Raw genomic sequence first — 23,224 nt, forward strand, 5'->3', positions numbered from 1 at the left:
TAGAAGTAGAAAAACACTAAAAATGTGGTCTAAATATAAAAGAGTGTGAAGCAAACTTTGGTCATAAATTTAGGTCTTTAAAAGAAAAGAGATCTGAATAATGTAAAGTACCTAGGCATCGTTACATCATAATTATAAAAACTCAGGACTCAGGGATCGGATAAAATACAAGAAATACTACAAGATATATAGAAGGGTCACGAAGAAAATGAGCTACGTATCAAGAATCAAAAATAGTAAAACAACCCTGTAAAGGCTAAAGGAGTTTACCAGCTACTAGTTTGCGAATTCACTAGCTGCTAGTAAACTCGCCCAGAGTAATCAAGTTCAATAGCTAACTAGCAGAATGTAAACAATCTGCGAGATAGTTCAAAGCCGGGCTACTTTACTCGCTTCTCGCTGTGACTTGCTATAGTCATCACTGTCGCACTAGCTGACTCGATCGTTTCTAAACTCGTCGGTTAGTAGCCAGTAAATTCGTCCAGTGTAACTCATGTACAAACTTCATAGAGGTTGACTTCCCGGTTTGGTAAAGTACATCTCATCACGCCAATGATATATTAACGGGATATCTACAACTGCTGCCGTGGACCTTATATACTAGTCTGAATTTGGGATACAAAGGATCAGCTCTTCAGATCTATCTAAAGCATTGGATTCTTTGGCCTTCTTTATGGAGCAAACTCGATGGGAGTAAGAGGAGTGACTACGGTGGATGAGACATTCGTATCCGACAGAATCATCTGATTCAATTGAAGCTAGATGTGACATCATCCAGGCATTTAACTCAAAATCTGCACATATTGTCAAAGGAGTTTCTCAGGGATCAATTCCTAGTCTGCTACATTTTATTTGGTAAACACCAATGACTTGCCCAACGTTTGATATTTAGAGGATGTTCGAGTTGTGATATAGATGTGGCCTGCATCTGAAGAGGGAAGACCCCCAGTTAAGAAAACTACGAACATTACTGCTCAAAGAATGTCGTCTTCGTGTTACTTCAACAAACTTTACTTAATGCAGTTTCATCTCCCTCCACTTTGTGCTCCTTTTTCAATTGCTCTAACTTTAAATGGGTGTATGGTTCAAGAGTTGATTGCCACATATTTTCGTGATCCAGGACTTACATGGATCGACGGTACAGAAGCACTAATGGAACCAACCGGCAGGATCGAGCCCGTCTTGGTCTGAACCACATTTCAGGATAAATCAGAAAACGACAGGACACGGAATTTTATCACTGCACGGGTAGCACATTGCCGACAGTCCAATGGGATCCGCTTCAAAGACGATGACAGTATCTATCATAGACTACTAAACTGTACAGAAGCACCAATGAAACCCACGGGCTTCTCCCCAGTGTTGAAAATGGAGCCAGTCTTGGTTTGAACCAAATTTCAGACCCATCCTGTTCCAGGTTGCACAATGCCGACAGTCCACAGTCGGCCGAGGTCTATCACTATTAGGTCCTCTTCCGCCACAGCTGGCTACCGGCCCTAGGGCGAGCCTCACTTTTTAAGCTAAGGTTGAATAATGATCGAAATTGAATTATTAACAGTTTCAATAAAGATAAAACGCCTGATTAGCCAGGCGATCCTCTGTTAAATGGCTGAGGAAGGGATATGGATCTTCTAATTTAATCCCCGTATTCGGATTTAGGCGTCGCCATCGATTTGTGGACCGAATCGAATAAATTTCGATCGAGACTGGCACTTTCGATGTCTCCAGGGTATCCTACCCTCTACACACTTCTTCAACTCATGTCCTCCTGGCTGACAGGTTCATGGGTCCGATCCTCTCCTTTATACAGTGATACTACTGATACACTACTGATGTACCTTCCCAAAACATCATTATCCTATACACATTACCACGGGTAGTGTGGTGGCGTGGAGAAGGGTTGTGGAGCTTTGGAGGACTGGGGATTGGACGAGGGGCTGTACGAACTATTTTTTATGCACTAAGACTTTTATAACAGCGAAGTATATTAGGTAATTATTCTGTCGTTAAGTTTTAATTAACTTAAAATAATATAACTTTCCACTTATTAGTTCAATTTCAATCAGCCTGTAGTTGTACTCATATTGTCGAATTTGCAATTCAATTCTATTCATGCGGTTATCATTTTATCATTTTAATTATTCTGACGTCAGTTATAACGAGCTGTCTTCGAGGAATAGGTGCAATAAAAATAAAATTATGTGCATCAAATATTAATGGGGCTATTGTCGCCTATTGTACCATCTGAACAGTCATGAAGGTATTTGTTCTATGTACTAAAAAACTGTCTCTCTACAACAGTTCATTTTTAACGTTTTAAACAATCTGTTTTAATTAAAAGCTTAGATTTTGTCGATTTCTTCATGATATGATCCAAAGTTTAGCATCGCATACTAAAATGTCAAAAACGTGAATTCATCAGAGAATGTATTGAAAATAAGCCCTCCGTTCAATGGGAATGCAGCCCAGGACAGATACCTGTGAAAAGACTAACACAGATTCTGACTTTTGTTCTCATTGAACTCTAACTCTTGTTCTGACTCCACCCCTACTGACACTGGCTCTGATTCTAACCCAGATTCGGACTATGGCTCTTATTGAACTCTAACTCTAGTTCTGACTCCATCTCAACTGACACTGGCTCTGATTCTAACCCAGATTCGGACTATGGCTCTTATTGAACTCTAACTCTAGTTCTGACTCCATCTCAACTGACACTGATTCTGGCTGACTCAGACTGATTCTAACCCAGATTCTGACATTTGTTCATTCTACTCTATCTTTAGTTCTGACTAATCCCAACTGATACTGACTGGCTGAGTTTATACTTGTTTATCCGCTTGTTCTTGTTTTGTTCTTAAAACTGTTGTTTTATTTATTATTGCATTTGCTTTACAGGTATAAAAATCAAGACTGTTACTGACAAGAAAGCTCAAAATGAATATTTAAAAGAAATTGGTGGAGCAATCAGGTGGGGAAGAAAGACATTGGTCAAACCTACGTGCAATTTTGAACTTTTCAAAATCCTATTTGCTCTTTCTTTCATCCAAACCACGTGGTCAGAGCTCACGAAGGAAAACTTGCCTCCTCCAAAATATCCACATCGAAAACACGTCGGCGGCCTTGGTACGAAGAATTCTTAACCGACTATCCTTGAATGGTGGCGTCATTAGACTACGCATTCCGCACCCCAATATTTCCTTATGACAGAACTAGTTGGTAAAATATAATATCTTAAAGTAATTGAAACAATTGATTAATATTTAAAACGAGGGGTTTTTCCATGAGAAAAATAGGACGAAGTGAGACAAAATAATTGAAAAAAAATCTATTTGTTTTGTTTTTTATATCTTTAAATAAGTGGTTTAGATAGTTGAGAAATGAGTAAAAGAATGGCAGAGGCGGACTGGTTGTTGTTTGGGTGGTGGCCGATCTCTTTTTCCCCAGCCTTCGGTAATAGTAAGAAAAACGTTTTTGACCAGTCAAGTTGCAATTGAAATTCAATTTTATGCGGGACTTTAAACAACTTCATGCTGGAGAAAATATCTAGAAAGTGTTACGTAAGTACATCATACGATGAATTTAAATTTGCATTGCTAATTCGAAAGAGTTCGGAAAATTATCATTAAGTCCGTCTATTACTTACAATTTATACGTTTGGTGAGAATTTATTTATAAATTCAATAGACGAGTGAAAGGCCTTCAGTGTTTCACCCTATAATTTAACCCTAAAGATAAAGCCATCTTTATCGCAGTTTCACATTACATCACTTGAGATTCCATGTCCATTATCTTTTGTAAATCCGTAAAAAGATTGATCTCATTTACATGTAGGAATCTATTTCGATTTATCAAGGGATTTGATATTCAAAAACCTTACAAATTTTAACCAAAACTGCAAGCGAAAACTTGGCTCTTCAGGTCAGGGACACCAGCAGGGCGAGACAAGACTACTTTCATTTCAACAAACTTATCAATAACGAAATTTGTATTCTGTTACAAACAAGGGTTTAACTATATTAATGTTAATTTCTATTGAGCCTTTGCATAAAAAAAGTTTCCTTGTGCCGGTGTTGAGGGATGGTATGTAAGACCTCTACTTGTATCCCACTCTCTTGAGGCTATTGCATAAAAAATAGCTTTAAATATCTGTACCATAAGCGGATTGTGCGAGGTCAGGGAAACAAGTAACTCCTTTAAATTCAGCAAACATTGCTTGGGTCATATGCCCTCTGCCATAGCTTTATTCTAGTTATTCAAAGCAAGCTGATCTGAGCTTTGTTGAGAGCTGGCTTATTGTTCTTTTCTTAGTTTCTTAGTTCAGTTCGTATTCGATTCTTCATTTAAGAAGGATGTCATTTTAACTAAGAAGACCTACTGTCATTGTGGAGCTGTTAAGAGCTGTGGTTTATTGGGAAGGAAGGAAGAGCTCGTAGTGGGTTAATGGAGCTGTTGCTGGTGCATGGCATGGCGTGTACATCGGGCAGCTGAGAGCCAATAGGGCGGAGCTATTGAATTGTAGTGAAAATAGCTTCTGTAGTCTACTTCCTTTCCACTCTATTGAGCTTGAACCTAGCGCCTAAAAACAGCTTTGTTAAAAAACGTCTGTAATATAACTGCGCGAGGTCAGGGAAGTCATAAGTTGGACGAGGCGAGATTCCTTTGCTCTCAGCAATATTGCCTAGGTCATATACTTTGTTTTGGTTGTTCAAAGCAAGCTGTTCTGAGCTTGGTTCAGTTAAGAATTGTTAATGACATACAATGATTATGATTGGTTTTCCCGAGTTCCTAGTTTCTTAATTCGATTCATATTCGATTCTTCTTTTCATAAGGAGGTCATTCGAAATGAGAAACCATTGTGGAGTTGTTGAACGCCGTGGATTCTTTGGCAGGAAGATGACGTTGATAGGTGGTAGGGTGTGTACCTCGGGCAGCGGTGAGCCAAGTGAGCGGATCAGGGCGAGCTTTTTAAAAGGTGTGTGCGTAGCTTCTTCCCGACTCATTCATTTGCGCGACGATGAGTTTAAGCCGGTGAGGTAGGGTGTGCTGTTGGTGAAATTTAAAATTTCACGCGTAAATATTGTTCATCTGCATAACTCAAGAAGGTGAATCCCCTTTGCTCCTCAGTTTATCCACCATCATCATCAAGATTTTACTCCGTGGATTAGGTGAGTTTTAAAACGGCCGTCGTGGTTTATCAGACAGATGAGATATTGAAGGTGTACAAGGGGTGCTGCACTGCTGTTTAGAAAGTGGTTGCCAGCACCCTGCTGGAAACTAAGTAAACCCCAGGCAGTCATCTTTGATTCTACCCATGTTGGGTAGGTGCTTCAGATGTTTACCCTTTAACCTTACCCTGTTTAATTGTAGATACCTATAAATGGAATCGTTGAAAATGTCCATGTTGTGTAGGTATTTTCCCCGGTGGCAGCGACCTATTCTGAGGAAGGTTGACCTTGTTTATTAGTTTTTTTATCCATAAGCCTACTATGGCTGGTACCTCTAGAGTTTGTTCCATTCTCCTTTTGCTTTGTGTCTATTCTGAAATTAGAAGATCATATCTGTTTGATCTTGTTATCCCAATTTCTGGGCCTTGTAGATGCATCCTCTGGCCAGTCTGTTTGTTCATTACACAAAATTCCTTTGTTTCCTGGCATCCTGTTATGTTGTTTTCTTAGGTCTTGGATCTTCCACCTTTTGACGTGGAAATGCTTCTAGGGCTGCTTGGTGCCTGATCTAAGAGGAATTTTTTTGTCAGTCATTCTTTTAAGTCTATGGCACAAGCATGTATCCTCCTTGAAAGACCGAGGTTACAAAATGTACACCTTCAATGGTTTTCAATGGAGATTCCTTCCCGTAAATGTCTGCTTTTATCGCACCATCTCCTAGATCTAGATCTCTCTGCATTCCGCAATCTTCTACTATCTAAAGATATAGACGGTCTACTCAATTCCAGATAGCTCGTATCAGTCCAAACTCCGGGAGAAGAAAATACGAGTTCGTGTTTTTTCTCTATTATTCCCCAATATATACATAAAATGATTGATGAAAAATGAATGAAGCTTATTTTCCATCGATTTTGATTGATTCTATTCAAATACAAACCAATTCTTCGCTAAATTCATTCCATACATGAGGAAGTTCCGCCGCTTCACTATTCCATTTCCCTTTAGTCTTCCTTCACAACCCACAAATCTTCGATTTTGTATTTTTTTAAATCGATCTATCAAGAAAACTGTTTTTAAAAATTGGTCACCTCGAGGTCAACAAGTCTATTAGTCTAACGTGTACCCATAGATTAACATTTATTTCAATTATAATTCACATCGTGCAAATATGAAATTATGTTGAGATATGTTGTAAAGCTAAATTTAAAGAAAAAGTGCATTTGATTTAGATATATAAAAAATCAAATAAACAATTACTAAGGTGTTACTCAACCTAAAGATTAAAGCTTTTATTGAAATTAAAAAACAATGATATTACAGTCATTCTATTGTTTTCTTGTAGCTTTTTTGTTCAAGGATAATCGGTTGAGAAAGTTCCAGGGTCGCCTGGAAAATTTTATAGATAAGCCTTTAGAAAGATTATCGAGAAATGCACTTTTTGACACTTTTGCCTAAGCGTTCATACTCACTTCGTGAATTTTACATATTGAATAGACTCAAAACTTGTGATTGTACAAAAAAAAAAACTCTTTGTTTAAATGTCATGGCCTTCGTGTCTTTTTGTTTGATTTTTAGACAAGACACAAAACTTGTAAATTATTTTCTATTCATGCACAGAAGGGATACACGTCTAGATTCTTGAGAAGCGTTAAAAGATCACATCATGGATCCTTGGTTGGCATTAAACTTCTTCAGCAAAATGGGAGCGCTGTAGAATCGTGTTGCTCGTATAGCTTCAGCAGACACCATAATGACCTCATTGGTGAAAAAAGGAGCATTTGTGACAAAAATATACATTGGCGTTTAAATTGATACTTTAAAATTTACATAATCTGTCTTTAACCAGAACAATTATTTCTAACCTAACCTAATCCAACCCACGCGAACTCTTCGGTGGCGCAAAAATGGTCACGCGAAAAAAATTGTATCCAGCCCCAAAACATACCCATGTTAAAATAATAAGGTGAACCTAATGACCTGTGTCAGCACATGAGAGGACCAGGATAGTCGGGGACAAAAAAGGGAGAAGACAAAAGTCCACCATGACGTTTCACTATTTTATCTTTCAGTTTGATCGATCGCTGGTCAGTTATGATTTCCTTTGTTCCTGCTGATCAGCATTTGACTCCCTGACACCTCGTCTAATGATTTTAAGAGCGAGTAAATAAAAGAGTGATAATATTTGTATGTGTGAGAGGAAGTGAGTGTGCGAGCGAGTATGTGTGTGTTTGTGAGAGAGTGAGTATGAGAGTTTATGACTGTGTTGGAATAAACTGAGTTATGATGCCTCTGCTTCTTGGCAGACTCGACAAGACTATCTCAGCTTTGCTCAGTACCAGTGAAGATGCGAATGTTTTTCCTCGATGCGACAAGGAGGGAAAATCTGATATAAATATAATTTAGCGATAATAGTTTTCTAAAATTTGAAAATAAAAAACTTTCAGTCATGCAGCGTGACGGTGAAAGAGAGTAAGTGAATGACTTTGTGAGTGACTAAAACATGGCTATGAGCAAATCTCGACCCCCCCCCAAAAAAAAAAAAAAATCAGACCATCACATTAGTCTTTTTTAGAAAAACAGTTTTCAATTAATTTTTAAATAAATTTGACCGGCTTCGATTTAAAATTGACAACTGAAAGACGAGATAAAAACAATCGCTTTATCGCCATAAATCGAGTCCGCAAAGCGTCCAGAAGCATTGAAGAAGAAGCACCTTTAGATTTGGTTTGTTTTTATTTTTTAAATATTTTATTATTTTTACTAAAATACATCGACCAATTAGTTAATTTTGTAATATTTTAAATAGGCGATCGTTTTAATTTATTTATTTGGCAGGTATCGATCGAGAAGAGAGAATCGATTCGGCCATCAGGCGTCCGGTGTTGTTTTCGTTTTGAACAATTCCACTGGTTATGGTTTTTATCATAACACGGAAGTTTTCCGGACGTGCTGATAGAAAATAATTGAACAAATGCAAGACTGAATCGCCTTTAATTTGCCTCTTTTTTTTCTTTTAATTTGCCGTATTTTTCGTTCGATTTATTTTTCGCCTTTGTTTTGTTTGTTTCACTTTTTTCGAAATAGTCCCTATAGAAAAAACAAATCAGTGAAAGGTTCCGCATTGTTATACAATCCGTTTAACTGAGGCTTAAACCCACAGATTTTCCTTTTTTGAATAAAAGCCTTTTTTTCTTTTATTTTTCTCGCAGTTTCTAATTTGTACCCTGCTGAAGGTGAGCCATGCCTAAAGAAACAGAAACACGCCAGCCGGCGGACGGCGATGAGGAATTTCAACCGTTGGACTTCGTCGAGGAAGGCAACGAACAAACTTGGTATGATTTCTATTGTTTTTAACATATTTCAAACCAGGCAAAACTTCATCGGGTGACTTAAGTTACATTCCGAGTAAAAGTTTCGTAATCGAGTCGGAAGTGATGAGAACAAAGACAATTTCTTTCTTTTAATGACAATCTGGAAGTTGCTCTTCGCCCCTGATCATCATCACAATCTATTTTTACTCCATGGATTCGAAACTCCAATCATATCTGATAAATATTACACAGAATCTTACAGTGTTGCAATAGTTTCAACATTCCAGTTATGTTACAGCAACTAATCTTTTATTATAATATTACAACAGCACTAGAGTGCTAAAATACCCCTAGAATTCATGCAATCCGACGAGGGATCATCATATCTGCACTGACTCCTTGAGTCACCTCGACCCCCCCCCCCATCAAGCTGCTATTCCTGGGACTGTTTTACAGTTTTATGGCTTATTCCTTGGCCCAGAAAACATGGTTCGTGAAGAAAGATAGGTTTTATTATCAGGGCCTCCGTGTGGTCTGCCACATGACTTCAGAGATAGCAGCTTACCCTCAAGTTATGTGGCTGGATTCTTTAGCTAACGCGGCCCTGGGATGCCCATACAAGAAAGTGTTACTATGTCACTATGCCGGGCCGGTAAAACTGCTGGAAGGACCTGTGGCTGTACATTTTATATGAAGTTGTTCACATTTAGCCGGATCCTGGCTTTTTTGTCGGACATTTTTTCATTGCGGAGTGCCGGCAAAATTCCCAGACTGGGGTAATGTGAACGACCTCTGCACTGCTGTAGCATATTCAGCAGGTAGCTCAGCATGTTTGGAAAGGATATAGTGGGTATATAAACCCAGGCACATCGGATCATTTCGGCGTTCGCATTCTGTAGGTCACCCGCGTATCATGGAATCAAATGCAGAAACTTTAATCTCACTGGTCCAAGAGAGACCTGTACTGTGGGATAAAACCCTAGACGAACACAAAAAAATAAAAAGGGGATGCTGTCATTTGAGAATAATTGAAGAACTTTGTTTCGTCACTTCTCAGTTCACCCATTAATGTTTGAAATGTTCCTAGTGAAAATCTTTCCCGTAAAATAGAATGTACCCAATGTTTTATTTTTACTCTATTTTGTCTAAAATACCACCACAAAACAATTTCGTCATCCATCGTGCATTCAGGTCTAACCTCGACTGAGGTGAGGACTTGGAGTCTCCGGTTTTCTTGCCGAAACTGATCTAATGGGAACGGGTCTTATGACCAACTTGCACTCAGGGATATGCTTCAGCGAACCTCGGGTGGGCTGGTATGCTTGAAATGGTACTCAAACTGGGAAACCTACTCTGCTCTGGGTCCTTTTGGCCGTACTCGTCCGAGACAGTTTGAAGACCCTGGCTAAATCAACTACAGCAATATCTATACCTCACAACAATATTAGGCATGTCTATCAATGCCACTACTCCAAAATACAGTTTTACTAAAAAGTACAATGTCATGATCCCAGAACGTGAAGAATGGGCCAAAGGAACACCACTAAAGGCAAACTCCTACACTGACAGCTTCAAAACTAACAAGGGCACAGAAGCGGGAGTCTTTGGGATAAATCCAAAGACTGAACAGATGGTAAACCTAGGTAAATATGCTAGTTTTCTAGTCTGAAATCATAGCGATTGAACATTGCTGGGAAATAAAAAGTCTAGGAATACATTCCCGGAAGATAGCTAACTTCTCTGACAGTCAGGCAGCACTCAAGGCCTTAGCCTCATGTGAGATGAAGGTAACGAGTGTTTGGAATTGCACGGAGGCCCTGATGGCAGTCAGGACACCAATGACCTGACTCTAGCATGGGTCCCTGTGCATTCATGGCATAGAGGCAATGCCCATGGTTGACATGTTTATTAAAGTAGGAGCTCTTGCCACAAAAGAGCGTACATCTTAAAATGGATCCTTAATGAGTTTGGTGGAATAATATCCCAGGCATGAGGCACATGAAGATATTCTTAGAAAGGCCATCCGCAAAACTTACATGGGAATTACTGGAAGGCAACCACAAGCGATCCATGATTCTGGTTGGACTTCTGACAGAGTACTGCCACCTAAGAAGGCACATGCACTGGATAGGAGAACAGACAGAAGAAACTGCAGATACTGCCAGGAAGAGGAGGATACTGCAGAACACAGTTTATATTTTTGTGGAAGACTGCAGGGCAGATTCTTGCAACTTAAAGAGGAAAAGCCGCAAGAAAGTTCCTTCACTAAGGAGCTGCTGACAAGGCCAGGGAGGTTGATTAACATACTGAAGCTGGCCAGTGAGTTATAAAAAATAGTGTATCACAATAGATGAATGAGGTACAAAAGGTGTTGTGGCTGGTCGGAGTATCCCAATTTTCGCCTCATTTTCACAGATGGGACAAAGAAGGTGCTACTTGTGCTATATACGGCAAAGGAGTGTCCAATTCGTGGACCCTACCCTCAATGCAGTGTGTACACCGGCATGCTTTATGCAAACTGGCGCACCCTTGGACTCGAGCAATCTGGAGCGAATCCATCCTACCTTGTGTGTGCGGTAGGAAGGCAACGGACAAATTCTTGGTAAATCCTTTCGTCATGCTTTTGTTCGAAAGATACACTGATTTGGTTCATCTCAGAAAAAGGGTTGTCTGGGCACCTGGGCACATTGAACTGGAAGGCAATGAACTAATAGCTATGATTCAATTGAATCAAATTCAAAACTCAGCATATAGGAAAAATTGGCGAATTAATTATTTTTCCCTCTGCATTTGTGTGATTAAATCAAATATTGCGAGTCGTAAAATGGTCAGTTGGATCTCAATAAAGGGAAAAATAGTTATGATTAAAATATTCATTTATTCTAAGACACCTTTGTTGAACCTCTTGTTGTTGCTCTCGTTGGAGGGATACCGTGAAGTGGTACATAAAACGGTGGTTATTGACTTGCTACCCATCACATAGATCTGGAGTTAATGAAAAAGCAGACAAGGTAGTGGTGGCGGTGTGTTAGATTGGCAGAGAAGCCCTCAAGAGCACTGCCAAGAGGGAGGGGGCCCTTGGAGGACTTTACTCGTAGAAGAGGATAGCCCATGCAAGATTCATCTTGACGACAGACACTTTTGGGCCAAAGGGTGTCTGGCGTGCAGAGAAGGGTTGCTCAATGTATACCACTTCAATGAAGGGTGTAATTCCAAGGCATAGCGTCAGCCAAATGTCTGAAATAGATAATCAGACCAAGAACTCTGTCTTGTGGAACACACACTTCAGCCTAGTGGATAAAGAACAAGGATGTTCTAATTTGTACTTGAAAGTATCTAATGTTTCTGGAATTTTTCAAGGATTTTACCAAATAATGGCGGCAAACTGATGGACGTAGGTTTTTCAGCTTCTTTTTTTTAAACATTGGCACCCCAAGGGTTTGCCAACTTCATAGATGAAATAGCTTCATTAAAAAATAAAATAATTTTGTATCTTACTGGTTTGCCTATTCTTGCTGACTTGAACATTTAATTTACATATTTAAACAAGTGAGTTGTACGTCAATGAGTGTAATACAAAATAAGATGTATTATTAGTTCTTTAAGCTAAAATTAATTTTCTCCCATTGCGAATTTTGTTTTAGGTTGATTTGCGTTGATGGTGAAGTTGAAAAGTTATATGACATAACAGAGTTTCTTGACCTTACAAATTTAAATTGTAAATTCCGATCGCCGAACGAGCAAGGTATGTATAATTTTTTATTAAGTCACGAATTAAAGTAATCAAACCAAACTAAAATTATGTAAATAATATAACCTTAGGTTATTTAATTTGCCTGGCAAAAAATGTTCTTTAATCATAAAAATGATTTTTTTTTTTTTTTAATACATTGATGGAGTGTGGTTCATTATTTTATTATTATTTCATTATTTCATGTAAAATATCAATCACAAAAGGAAGCGAAAATGTTCATCAGCCGTTTTGTTTTATGCTTAATTTGAAAATTGAATATCTATTCTAATTCCCTTGGTGGAATGTTCACAAGGTGGTGAATTATTTCTAATCCCAAATATAATAAAAATTCACTTGTGTGTATATATACAGTAGACCCGTTATCTGCGCTTTCACTCATCCGTGTTGCCTCCCTAGATGAGTTGTAAAAGAGAGTGGAACAAATTTTTTGTATGTTACCATACATTGTATTTTTCTTATTGAAAAACACCTGAAATATGTGTACATAAGTTCATACATAGCATTCACGAAAAGCATATGCTTATCCATCCCTAACCACCCTGGTATGTGGCTGGTTCGGTAGTATCCCCATAAGCCAGATGCCCAAGATTTTGCTTCCCAGCCAACGGTGTTAGGTTCCAACAGGGGCTTTGAACACGTAGGTCATTTCAGCCCCCAACACGTGCAAACTATAATCTAGCCTAAAATTAGCTAACTTCTGTATTACAGTTACACAAATAAATACATTCACACCTATGCACATTGCATTCATTCTGATTAGTCAGTGGAGTATTCGATATTTTTCTATTGACCTACACACAATATTAATAATCTAATCCAAATTGGGGTTGATGGGGTACTTCATAAATATTTCACATTGACCCTAAGCATGCACATTGCTGGAGCGGCGATTGTAATGCTATATTTCACCATCAGCCCCTCACATTAACAAATACAAGCACTCAGACAAAACACATAACCACAAAACACAAAAACTGTTCTATATTCAGTAAAAAAAAAAAAAAACCATGTCCTCCAAAAAGCAGAACAAGGACCCAAAAACTCGCGACTATTACATGAGAACCATTCTTAAATTTGGTGGCATGACTACATGCTCTCTTTAAGGAACCAAGGCATGAGAAGCTTCCATTATATGGCACACTCTGAGCAATCTAAGGGGCTCCTGCACAAGCTTTGGCCCAGGAACAGGTGCTCATGTGTCAAGCACATGACCTATTTTTAGTCGGGTAAGGGCAATTTCTTGTTTCCAGCTCAGGTTCTCGGGGGTCATCATATGCAAGAGCCTCTTGGACGACCCCTTTCTTTAATCATCTTCTTTGCCAGTTGCTTAGCATCAGAGGTCCTGAAAACAATGGTCATGGTCGGGTGAGGAGGGTGGGACATACAGGGGCCACCTCATCCATACATTCATTACCCTCCAGGCCGATACCTATTTTCTGTGGTGATGCTTGGTACATACCCTCTGCGGATAACGAAAGTCTACTGTATACCTTTTGTTTAAATTTATTGATTTAATTACCAATACATAATATTATATAATTGTACAAACTAACTCTAAAACTAACACTCTATCTTAACAAAATTAGGTGAAGGTGCATCCAAAGCAATAATGAGGCAACATCCTAAGCAGAGACATTTAGCAAAGCCTGACGATGCGTCTTATCTAAAGGAAAGAGCGATCAGAGTAAGCTAATCTCGATATTAACATTAATTCCACCATTTCGTGTTTTATTTTTGTTTACTGTTTTTTAATACTTTATACTCACCATTGACAATTAATGTAAAAATATGTACCCAACTTGACCTACTCTATTCAACTATCAAAATAGAAGTCAAAACATTCAGTAAAATTCAGTGATGTCTAAAATAGTAAACTATTAGATATAGCTTCATACTTGCAGTAAATTTCTTCAACTTGTTAGTAAAACAAACAAAAAATGGTAATTTGTCTATTATCTCTCATGTGTACATGCATCACAAATTTATTTTAAAAATGTAAATACAAAGTGAAGATGGCTTTCAAGTTAATACATTTTAATTACAATAAATGAGGAAATAAAATGGTGAAAGAGTGTGGATCATGAAAAAGGATTTAGAATTAAGATGGAAACGATCCAAGGTAAATGAAAAGCATCCCCTTAAAGGTAAAAATTAAAATAATTGTTATAATTCCTATATTCACACACAATTCTAGAATTCCATAAACGAATGGGTGCATAAAAACAACCTAGAATTAAATCCTAAAAAGTCCAAAGCTATTGTCCATTGGGTCCAGTCACCTCACCCACAAATCTCTGGAATTCTCTTCCTTTGCCAATCCGCAACGCTGCCGCTCTTACCTCTTTTAAATCCCTCTTGTACCAGCACCTCATCTCCCTCCAAACAGAGACAACATAGTCCAACAATTAAATCCTTTTTCAACAGAAGAAAGATTTTTCCATTCTCGTGTAGAAATGTGTAGAGATTAGTGACCATTAATCGATAGTAATTCAGATATCGTGAGATGCGGTCGGGTGTGATGTAGGTTTCATGTAGGAGTGAGTAGAAATACTTTGTTTGAATATAAAATATATTTTGCATTGTATAAATTCACTTATCCACATCCTAAATGTATTTGTTAAATGTAAACATTGTTTGTAAATCCCAGGCCCTGAAGATGATCTCAATAAAAGATCGAAACGTTGGCACGATAAAGAAAATGTTTTTCTGAAACCTACATCACACCCGACCGCATCTCACGATATCTGAATTACTATTTTTCCATTCCTTTTCTCAACTTCACATTATGTGATTATGTTCACACAAAACAGGGAATTCTTTTATTGCTATTATTTTTGTCTTTGAATTCTTATTATTGCTACTATTATTTATATTTTGTAATATGTGATTGATTTCAATTTATTTCACTATATGTCAAACCCTACACTAATTCTGTTGTCATATTTGTAAAAATTTCTGTTTATCTTATTGTTATTCTTAGGGAACCCTCCCTCCAGAATAAAGTATTTTCTTTTTGTCTTTTTTTTTTTTTTTTTTTTTTTTAACAGTCAAGGAACCTCATGTTCAAGGAAAACCGAGGTGTTATGAACCTAAACGCTGATTCGCCCATATTTATCAACACTGCTCAAATTGAGCCTACGCTTTACTTCCAGAATTTATCAAACCCAAATAAAACAACACCGTTGTCTACGAGCGGATCGAATATTAAAAGACTCGGCCCATTGTACGACAGTCTAATCGAAAAGTGCGACAGATCATTATTAGACGAAATGGAAATACCAAACAAGAGCAATACATCACTTCTTAGCTCGTCGCCTCTTTCATCGATGAACAAACTGATCGAATCAGATGACATTATCAACACTAATGCCGAATCGGCTGCGGATAGAAAAATTAATACAAAGACTTTTACTCGGCCCAAAAAACCGCAAGCCAAACAAAACCAACCCGGACGAAAAAATATCGTCGATGAATTGGCACAAAAATATTCAGTCGCCTATGTAAGTACAATTTTATAAGTTATGTCTTCTAGGTTTGTATCTGTAATACTTTTTAAAAAAATATGTAGTACTATCAAATTATTAATTGCGTTACAGCTTAATAACACCGACATTAACTCTCCGGATTTGGACTCACCTTTAGATGGAGAAGGTAAGGAATTGACTTTTCAACTGAATTCCACAAAATTACCTGTAAGTTGACTTGTTTGCATAATATTGTATTAGTTGTTTTGGTATATTTTTGGCTCATTGCCTCTTCCCCCCAGGAGGATTTAGACAACGCACAGAGCTCTGAAGTCAATAAAACATGGGAAATTATAAAACAAGATATCAATTCTACTTCACCAACAATTTCTCCTAAAGTTTGTACTGAGGAAGTTAACAAGGCGGATTCTATGAATGAGACATTTCTACAGAATGAAAAAGCCGTGAATGAAAGTTTCTCATCCGATGTACGTTCGATAAAATGCATAAACAAAACATTTGACAAGAACGGTAGGCTTGATGAAAAATCTATTGCGGTTGAAAACAATAAAATAATCGATACAGAAATAAAAAAGACTGGAGAAAGCCCAGGCCATGTGACAAATGAATGCAACAATGATGAAGACAATATTTTGAATAGAACTTTTGTCACAAATTCCAAAGAAACGACTCCATCTCCAGAATTTCATCCTAGATTGATGTCAACTCCTAAAATCAATGATATAAAAACTAGAAGCAAAATTCAACCTCCAAGAAAAAAATGCTTGCACATGCCACGTAACATTTATGGTAAGTTTATTAAAATTTCTTAATTTTGTTTTATTACTTGCATGTTGGATTGCAATACTCATCAATTTCCAATGAAGGTTATACAAAATGTATATAATTATGCAAGTATTTCTGTGAAATCAATTAAGCATTAATCCACATATTGACATGGTAAACTTGTAACACTTGCACCACCGTTGTTGATCTTTCAAGGCCCGGTTTTTTTTTATTATTTTTTATTTATTAGTTTTATTTTAATCAAGGTTATCTTTCACTAGTGGATAACCATGTAAAATTTTATTTTTTGCACTGAAGCCCTGCATTTTGTTTTAAACTGCGGCCATTTGAGCATCTTGATCTGGTTACTGAATCTCTGCTTTAATATGTATTACTGTTGATATCCTCAAAATATATATATATATACATTCCCAAAAGTCTGGTCACATTCACTCACACGGTGTACTCGAGATTCCTCATGGCAGGATTAAACCCATTCCATTCTCGCTCATAACTAACTTTTACATTACAGGCGTCACACTCACCCAAGAGTATTCGAACATTCTGAGTGGGGTTAAACAATCCCTGCAATTTTTTATAAAATGTAAAATTATATAATGTAAATAACATTTTAGTATACACATGAAAATTTGTGTTTACGTCTCCCATATGCATACTAAATAAATAAACGTTATAAAACAAAAATCACCTTATTACTGTAGTTTTCTGTTAAAGCAATCTAAAAAGACTCGTCATGGCTGCCCACGTTATTTTTTTGTCGACAGTGGTGCGAGTGTTAATTTGCACATTTACAGGGTATACTTTTAATGGGTGTATGATTTATTTCAAATAGTGAATTTGATTCATACACATATAAGATACTTAATATATTAAGAACATCACACACATTTTTGAACCGAGATTTGTAACTTGGGAAAATGCAGAAATATAATGATGAAAAATGTATAACGAAAACATGCTCTCATTCACATATTTTCTCCGCTTCATAGAAAAACATTGAGTCATGGATATTTAACCTAATCCTAACCTAACCTAATGCTTGTAACACAAAAATGGTTACACAAAAATAGTGTATCCAGCCCAAAAACATATCCATTTTAATATATANTCTTGTTGATTTCTCTTTTCAGGAATATTCAATTTACAAATGTTAGTGTGGACGTTAATATTATTTATTGCCTATATTATTTTTTTATCTCAACCAAAAACTTAATTAATTGAAAAGAATTTATTTGGTCAAGCGGAAAACGAAACTTAATAAATAAAGTTTTTTGATGTTGCGTACTATCACGATACCCTCCTGATCCGGGCTGACCTTATATCAAGTATATAAGGATTTATTACTTATTTGGATATTTCACAGATATGTTTGTAATTATTGTTCTATTTAAAAATTGGCCTAACTTGGAAAAGCAGCGCACTACTTGACTTGTTCGCCATTTGGAGATGTTAAATAAAATAATTTCCTTTTGAATTCACAAGACAAACGATTTTTAACTTGTCGGTTGCATTGTTTGGGTTTGTAATTGTCTATTTTTTGCTTATGTTTTCAACTGTTCTTCTGGTTCAAGGTAGTAACTATCAGAAATCTTTTTCTACTTTACACATTTAATCAAATACAAATATAAACTTGATGTTTGACTAAGTACAACCTAAGTGACTAAAGGTGCAACCTATAATTTAAATGAAAATTTCTTAATGTTTAAATATTGTAAAAATTTTTCTGAGGGTTTTGGGCTTTACATTCTTAATGTCTGAAATTTGCATTATGCATGATCTATACACTTATTAGATGAGATGATTTTCACTTGATTGCCTTTATTTATCAAATAAACTTGAACACTGTCTCTCCTACCTTCAATATTTTCTTTTTCCAATTGTGGATGCCTGTGTTTGTAAATATATACTGTGACTACCGTTCGACTGCTTTATTATGCCTTCTCTTCCTCATCAATTCATTTTTGAGTTTTTTCAGAGTAGTTGAGGCTTGTTTTCATAATGGGCGTGTGCATTTTAACCGTTTAAACCTCAAAAGTTCACAGACGACATACTCCCGTCAGCAGTTATTGTTTTTCCTTATTTCTTTTATTATTTTATTTTTTTAGTTCTTGAAACAGCAAATTCTATGCGCAAAGTTGTTTCTGAAGAAAATTTAATGAAGCCAATGAAAATATTAAGAAAACCACTATATTATGCTTCTACAACTAATCTGAATAACAATAATAATCCAAATATAGGTAAGCTATTTTATTGATACAATATTCTGTAAATACTTCAGTTCATTGAGTGTTAATTTTTTGGTGGAGGAATTTGAAAAATAGTTATTAAAAACAGACAAATTTTAATTAGTTTGCTTAAGCATACATATATAAATATATTTCAGTTAATTATTTTTTACATGATAACTGGGGAAAATATTGTCAACATTAGTTGAATATTGAGTAGACAGCACATTAAAAAAAATGGATATATTTATTGGCTTTGAACTAACTACAGTGCTATCTCAGTAGTCCAAACTAATCCCTGTAGGGGGGAGGGGAGTTATATAGGGTGTTCAAAAACTACAAACATGGGTTAACAAACGTTTAAAAAAAAACACGTTAAAAAACTTTTCAACACAACAATTTTTTTTTATTGCATATACAAAACATTAAACCTATTAAAATACATACAATATATGTTGTCACTTTTTAAAAAAAATTTTTTTTTATTTTGTTTAACCTTTTCTTCGTTGGTTCTTCCTTTCTCATTGTTAAGCAATACACTACAACAATAACATTTCATTTTTTAGTAATGAAGAGATTAGGAGGATTCACTGAATAAAAGAAACTCTTGAATATGACTCCCTCACTCACTCTCTTTCTTTCACTCTCTTTTTCCCCCTCTCTGTATCCTTCTCTCTCTATTTCCCCTCTCTTTATCTCTCTCTTCCCCCTCTGTCTCCCTCCCTTTCTCTTTCCCCCTCTCTTTCTCACCCCTCCCTCTCTCTCTCTCTCTTTCTCACGCATTTACTTTTTCTCAATTACTCTTTCTCTCTCTTTCCCTCCTCTGTCTCCCTCCCTTTCTCTTTCCCCCTCTCTGTCTCCCTCCCTTTCTCTTTCCCCCCTCTCTGTCTCCCTACATCTCTCTCTCTCTCTTTCCCCCTCTGTCTCCCTCCCTCTCTCTCTCGTTCCCTTTCCCCCTCTCTTTTTCACCCTCCCTCCCTCTCACTTTCTCACGCATTTACTTTTTCTCAATCACTCACTTTCTCTCTCTCTCTCTCTCACTCTCTCTCTCTCTCTTTTCCTTCTGTCATTCACTCCATCTCTCTCCCGAAATAATGTTTCATTTATTTCCTTTAAACTCATTCTCAATTTTTCTCCAGTTTGGGAACCATAATGTTTGGAATACTGAAGTTCGGATTAATGAGAGAAAACACTGCATTGATACAGAACATTATAGTAAATTAATGTTGAATAAGCTTGGATACAAGACAGTAAAAATGTTATATATTCCCTTTGATAATGGATAGCATTTTTGTAGAACTAGTTTCAAATGAAATCATCGTAAGATGGAAAAATTTGTTTTGAGCCATTATAAACGGATCCATGTAGTTTAAGATAGCCAAATTTAAAGCCCTAATGTATGACAGGAATTTACTTCACAGGTATTCTTAAAAAGGTGGATATATTTGAATATTCATTGATAAAGAAAAGGAAAATCGTCAAAACTCTTAAAAATTCAAATAACTGTTTGATAAATACTAAAAGTGCTAATATAGTGAAAATGATCCCGAAAATTTGTATCTAAACTAATAGTAAATAATTACAAGAAACATTTTGTGTTCTTCACTCTAAGTTTTTGTCACAAATTGTATTGTTTATGTAACTTAAGACATCTCTTTGTGTACTGTACTTCAAATTTATTGATGAAAACACAAAACCCATTTAAAATTAATTTGTATTTGGTTAAAAGCAATTTTTTCTATCATGTTATCAAGTTGTGTGATAAAGGAAGGAACCATTCGTACACAGTTTAATGGGTTATAATGACTTTAGAAACTTTTCACTGTAACCGTTTACAATTAGGATGAAATTAGTTGAATGTATCATAAAATATCAACCAAACACAACAATAGAAGCTTTCTAGCAAGTCACACTAGGAGACGACTGCCAGACTTCAAAATCCAATTTTTGGACCAATCAACACAAGAATTGCCATCTGCAGGGAAATGTAGATTTACTAGCTACCCCTAACACTTGGAGACATGGGACAAGATCTGCAGGAACAAAAATTGACAGAATTTTTAAATTAACCAGGATAGACTCTTGGCTCATAGAACCTGTAGGTAAACTCATATAATCAGTAGGTGTGATTCCCTCCGTCGTCCCTGAAATTTTATTCACACTCTCTTGAGAAATGGTTTGTTACATGGATGACCTTAAAAATTGGAGGACAAGCCATTTTCCAATCAAAATCCCAGTATTGACAGATCTCTACTCACTCTATTGTACGATTTTTGATCCAAAATTAAAAATAATTTAATAATTTTGTAGTAAATTTAACTTAATTTTTACTTTAGAAATATTAGTTTTTATGTTTGTTGTATTGTTTTTTTACTCGAGTGCCAATAAATTTGAAGTTTTGCCTTCCTTCTAAGGATTTTTACAATGTGTACCATTTTCCTAGCCAAATTATTGGAAAAAAAAGGGAAACAACATCAGCAAAAAAAGAGGAAAATGGGTTGATGAAACCTTGGACAAAAATGACCAACTTTTCAGGAAGAAACAAAAAAGGAAGCTCACAGAAGAATATCCTGAACCAAATACTGAATCCTAAAATAATAGAAATATAATGACAAATTTTGCTCCAGAAAAAAAGGAAAAATCTTAGACACACAAAAAGAACTTTAGAAAAAAGATATCAACCCACAGGGCCATGGAACATAAAACGGAAAGACTCAGGGAAAGGGAACCAAACTAAATTATGTGAAAAAAGAACATGAAATCATTGAAATGGAGACAAGCCATGTCCACGATCCAGAGCCATCCAAGACAAGAGGGAGACCAAAGAATTCACAGGGTCCTCATAGCGACATCAGCGTGTCAATAAGGAGTCATGGAGAAACATGGGAAAGGACTATGTTTGTCTGGTTTTAAGTTATTAAATCAAACAGATGTAGAAAAAATAATATAAAAATATCTAGTTAATACAAACCTAAACCTGTAAAATAAGACTATCATTTACATAGATTCTTCAACATTAAAAAATAAAAATAAAACCAATAAAAACTTTATTTATTTATTTGTTTATTTAAAATTGTTAAAATAAGTGCAAGGTTCATTAGATTAATAACTCTCAATTTGAAAATTGCATTTGCTTGATATTTTCAATGTTCAATCGCTTTCACATTTATTTGTATTTTTATGCAAATTTATTTATTTTATTTTTTATTTATTTTATCTATTTATTTATTTTTTTAGGAATGTCTACTGAAAGCCTACCTGGACCATCAAGTTCATTGGCCGTGAGTATCTTTCTTTCTATCCTGTTAATTGTATAATAATTTAAACGTTGCTCCAAAGCTAAGATCAATTAGTTAACATGGTTTAAATTTAAACTCATAAATTTTGAGATATTTTTTATTAATTATACTAATTATTAATTGATTATGGTAATTTCTGCAGTCTGCAAAAGCAGAGGGTTCACGTTTACCTGTGCCAAAGAGAAGATCTTCACGTATCCCCATGATCAGTAAGATACCGACACCTTTCCAGAGATAACTCGTCTTCAAATATTTCTACGTATTGCTGTAATGTTTATTCAAATTTATATTCATTTAAATGATTCCAATTTAAAGATTGTTCACTACTTTTTGTTTTAAATTACATTAAAACACTACTTTGATCAATTATAATTCCCATCTGTGGGAAATGCAAGTATTGTCTGAATTTATTCGTAAAGTTGGAAACTACATTCACTACTGGTATAAAGTCAAATACGGTAGAAGTAAGGTAATCTGAATATAACACATTTGGATATATTTCGCCTGTTTTAAGTCAATAATTGTTCCTAACAATGTGGTACTAGGAATTTATCAGATAGGACAAAGCCATGAAAAGGCTGTTAGATATAAAATTCAAATCTATAATTCATGCAGATGTTTGAAAATACATTACATACGTAATCCTTCAAAGCAAATGTGCCCTTTCCAAATTTATAATGTTGACAATATTTATTTTTTATTGTTTAAAGGTCCATGAGTAGAAAAACAATTGACAGCAGTATGATCATAATGTTTGGTTTTGGTTTGCCTATCGTTGTTAGTTAGGCATGCTTCTATTTAACATCTTCAATGGAAAAAAAATCCTTTGTAACGGATAACCAGTATGATCACACTGCTGACAGTGGTGTGTAAATCTTTTGAAATATTAGGGATATTTTCTAAAACAACTTTTTTTTTTTCTTTAACACATTTTTAATAGAAATTAAAGGGCAATTTGATTGACATGTACCTGAAATGCATAAAAAATGTATTTTTTTAAAAAATATACATATATATTTAAAAGAAGGAAAAAATAAGATGCATAGTATACATGTTATGATAACTGATTGTTATTATTGTAGGTTTGAAAAATACATGTTCCGGTAAATATGTATTCTTGTTCATTTGATCAATTTTACATGTTTATTTTAATTTATTAACCTGATTCAAATTCTAATTATACAATTTTTCTTTAA

The 23,224-nt window shown here is 35.8% G+C and overlaps 1 protein-coding gene across 3 annotated transcripts; it reads left to right on the plus strand.

Moving 5' to 3' along the window:
* Window positions 1–3,453: 3,453 nt before the first annotated feature.
* Window positions 3,454–23,224, plus strand: LOC106673345. 3 transcript variants are annotated; one of them, XM_014405433.2, is made up of 10 exons: window positions 3,454–3,560; window positions 8,378–8,500; window positions 12,124–12,224; window positions 13,820–13,917; window positions 15,281–15,733; window positions 15,830–15,925; window positions 16,000–16,507; window positions 18,610–18,741; window positions 21,967–22,010; window positions 22,171–23,224. In XM_014405433.2, the coding sequence occupies exons 2-10, from the start codon at window positions 8,409–8,411 to the stop codon at window positions 22,264–22,266; spliced, it is 1,620 nt and encodes a 539-aa protein (XP_014260919.1). In that variant the 5' UTR covers window positions 3,454–3,560; window positions 8,378–8,408; the 3' UTR covers window positions 22,267–23,224. The 3 variants fall into 3 exon arrangements, with proteins under 3 accessions (XP_014260919.1, XP_024085002.1, XP_014260920.1); XM_024229234.1 differs by lacking the exon at window positions 3,454–3,560 and having other exon boundaries at window positions 8,056–8,500; XM_014405434.2 differs by lacking the exons at window positions 3,454–3,560; window positions 18,610–18,741 and having other exon boundaries at window positions 8,056–8,500.

The sequence above is a fragment of the Cimex lectularius genome, unplaced genomic scaffold (genome assembly GCF_000648675.2).
Source record: "Cimex lectularius strain Harlan isolate CLEC.00 unplaced genomic scaffold, Clec_2.1 scaffold383, whole genome shotgun sequence".
NCBI classification, from domain to species: domain Eukaryota; kingdom Metazoa; phylum Arthropoda; class Insecta; order Hemiptera; family Cimicidae; genus Cimex; species Cimex lectularius.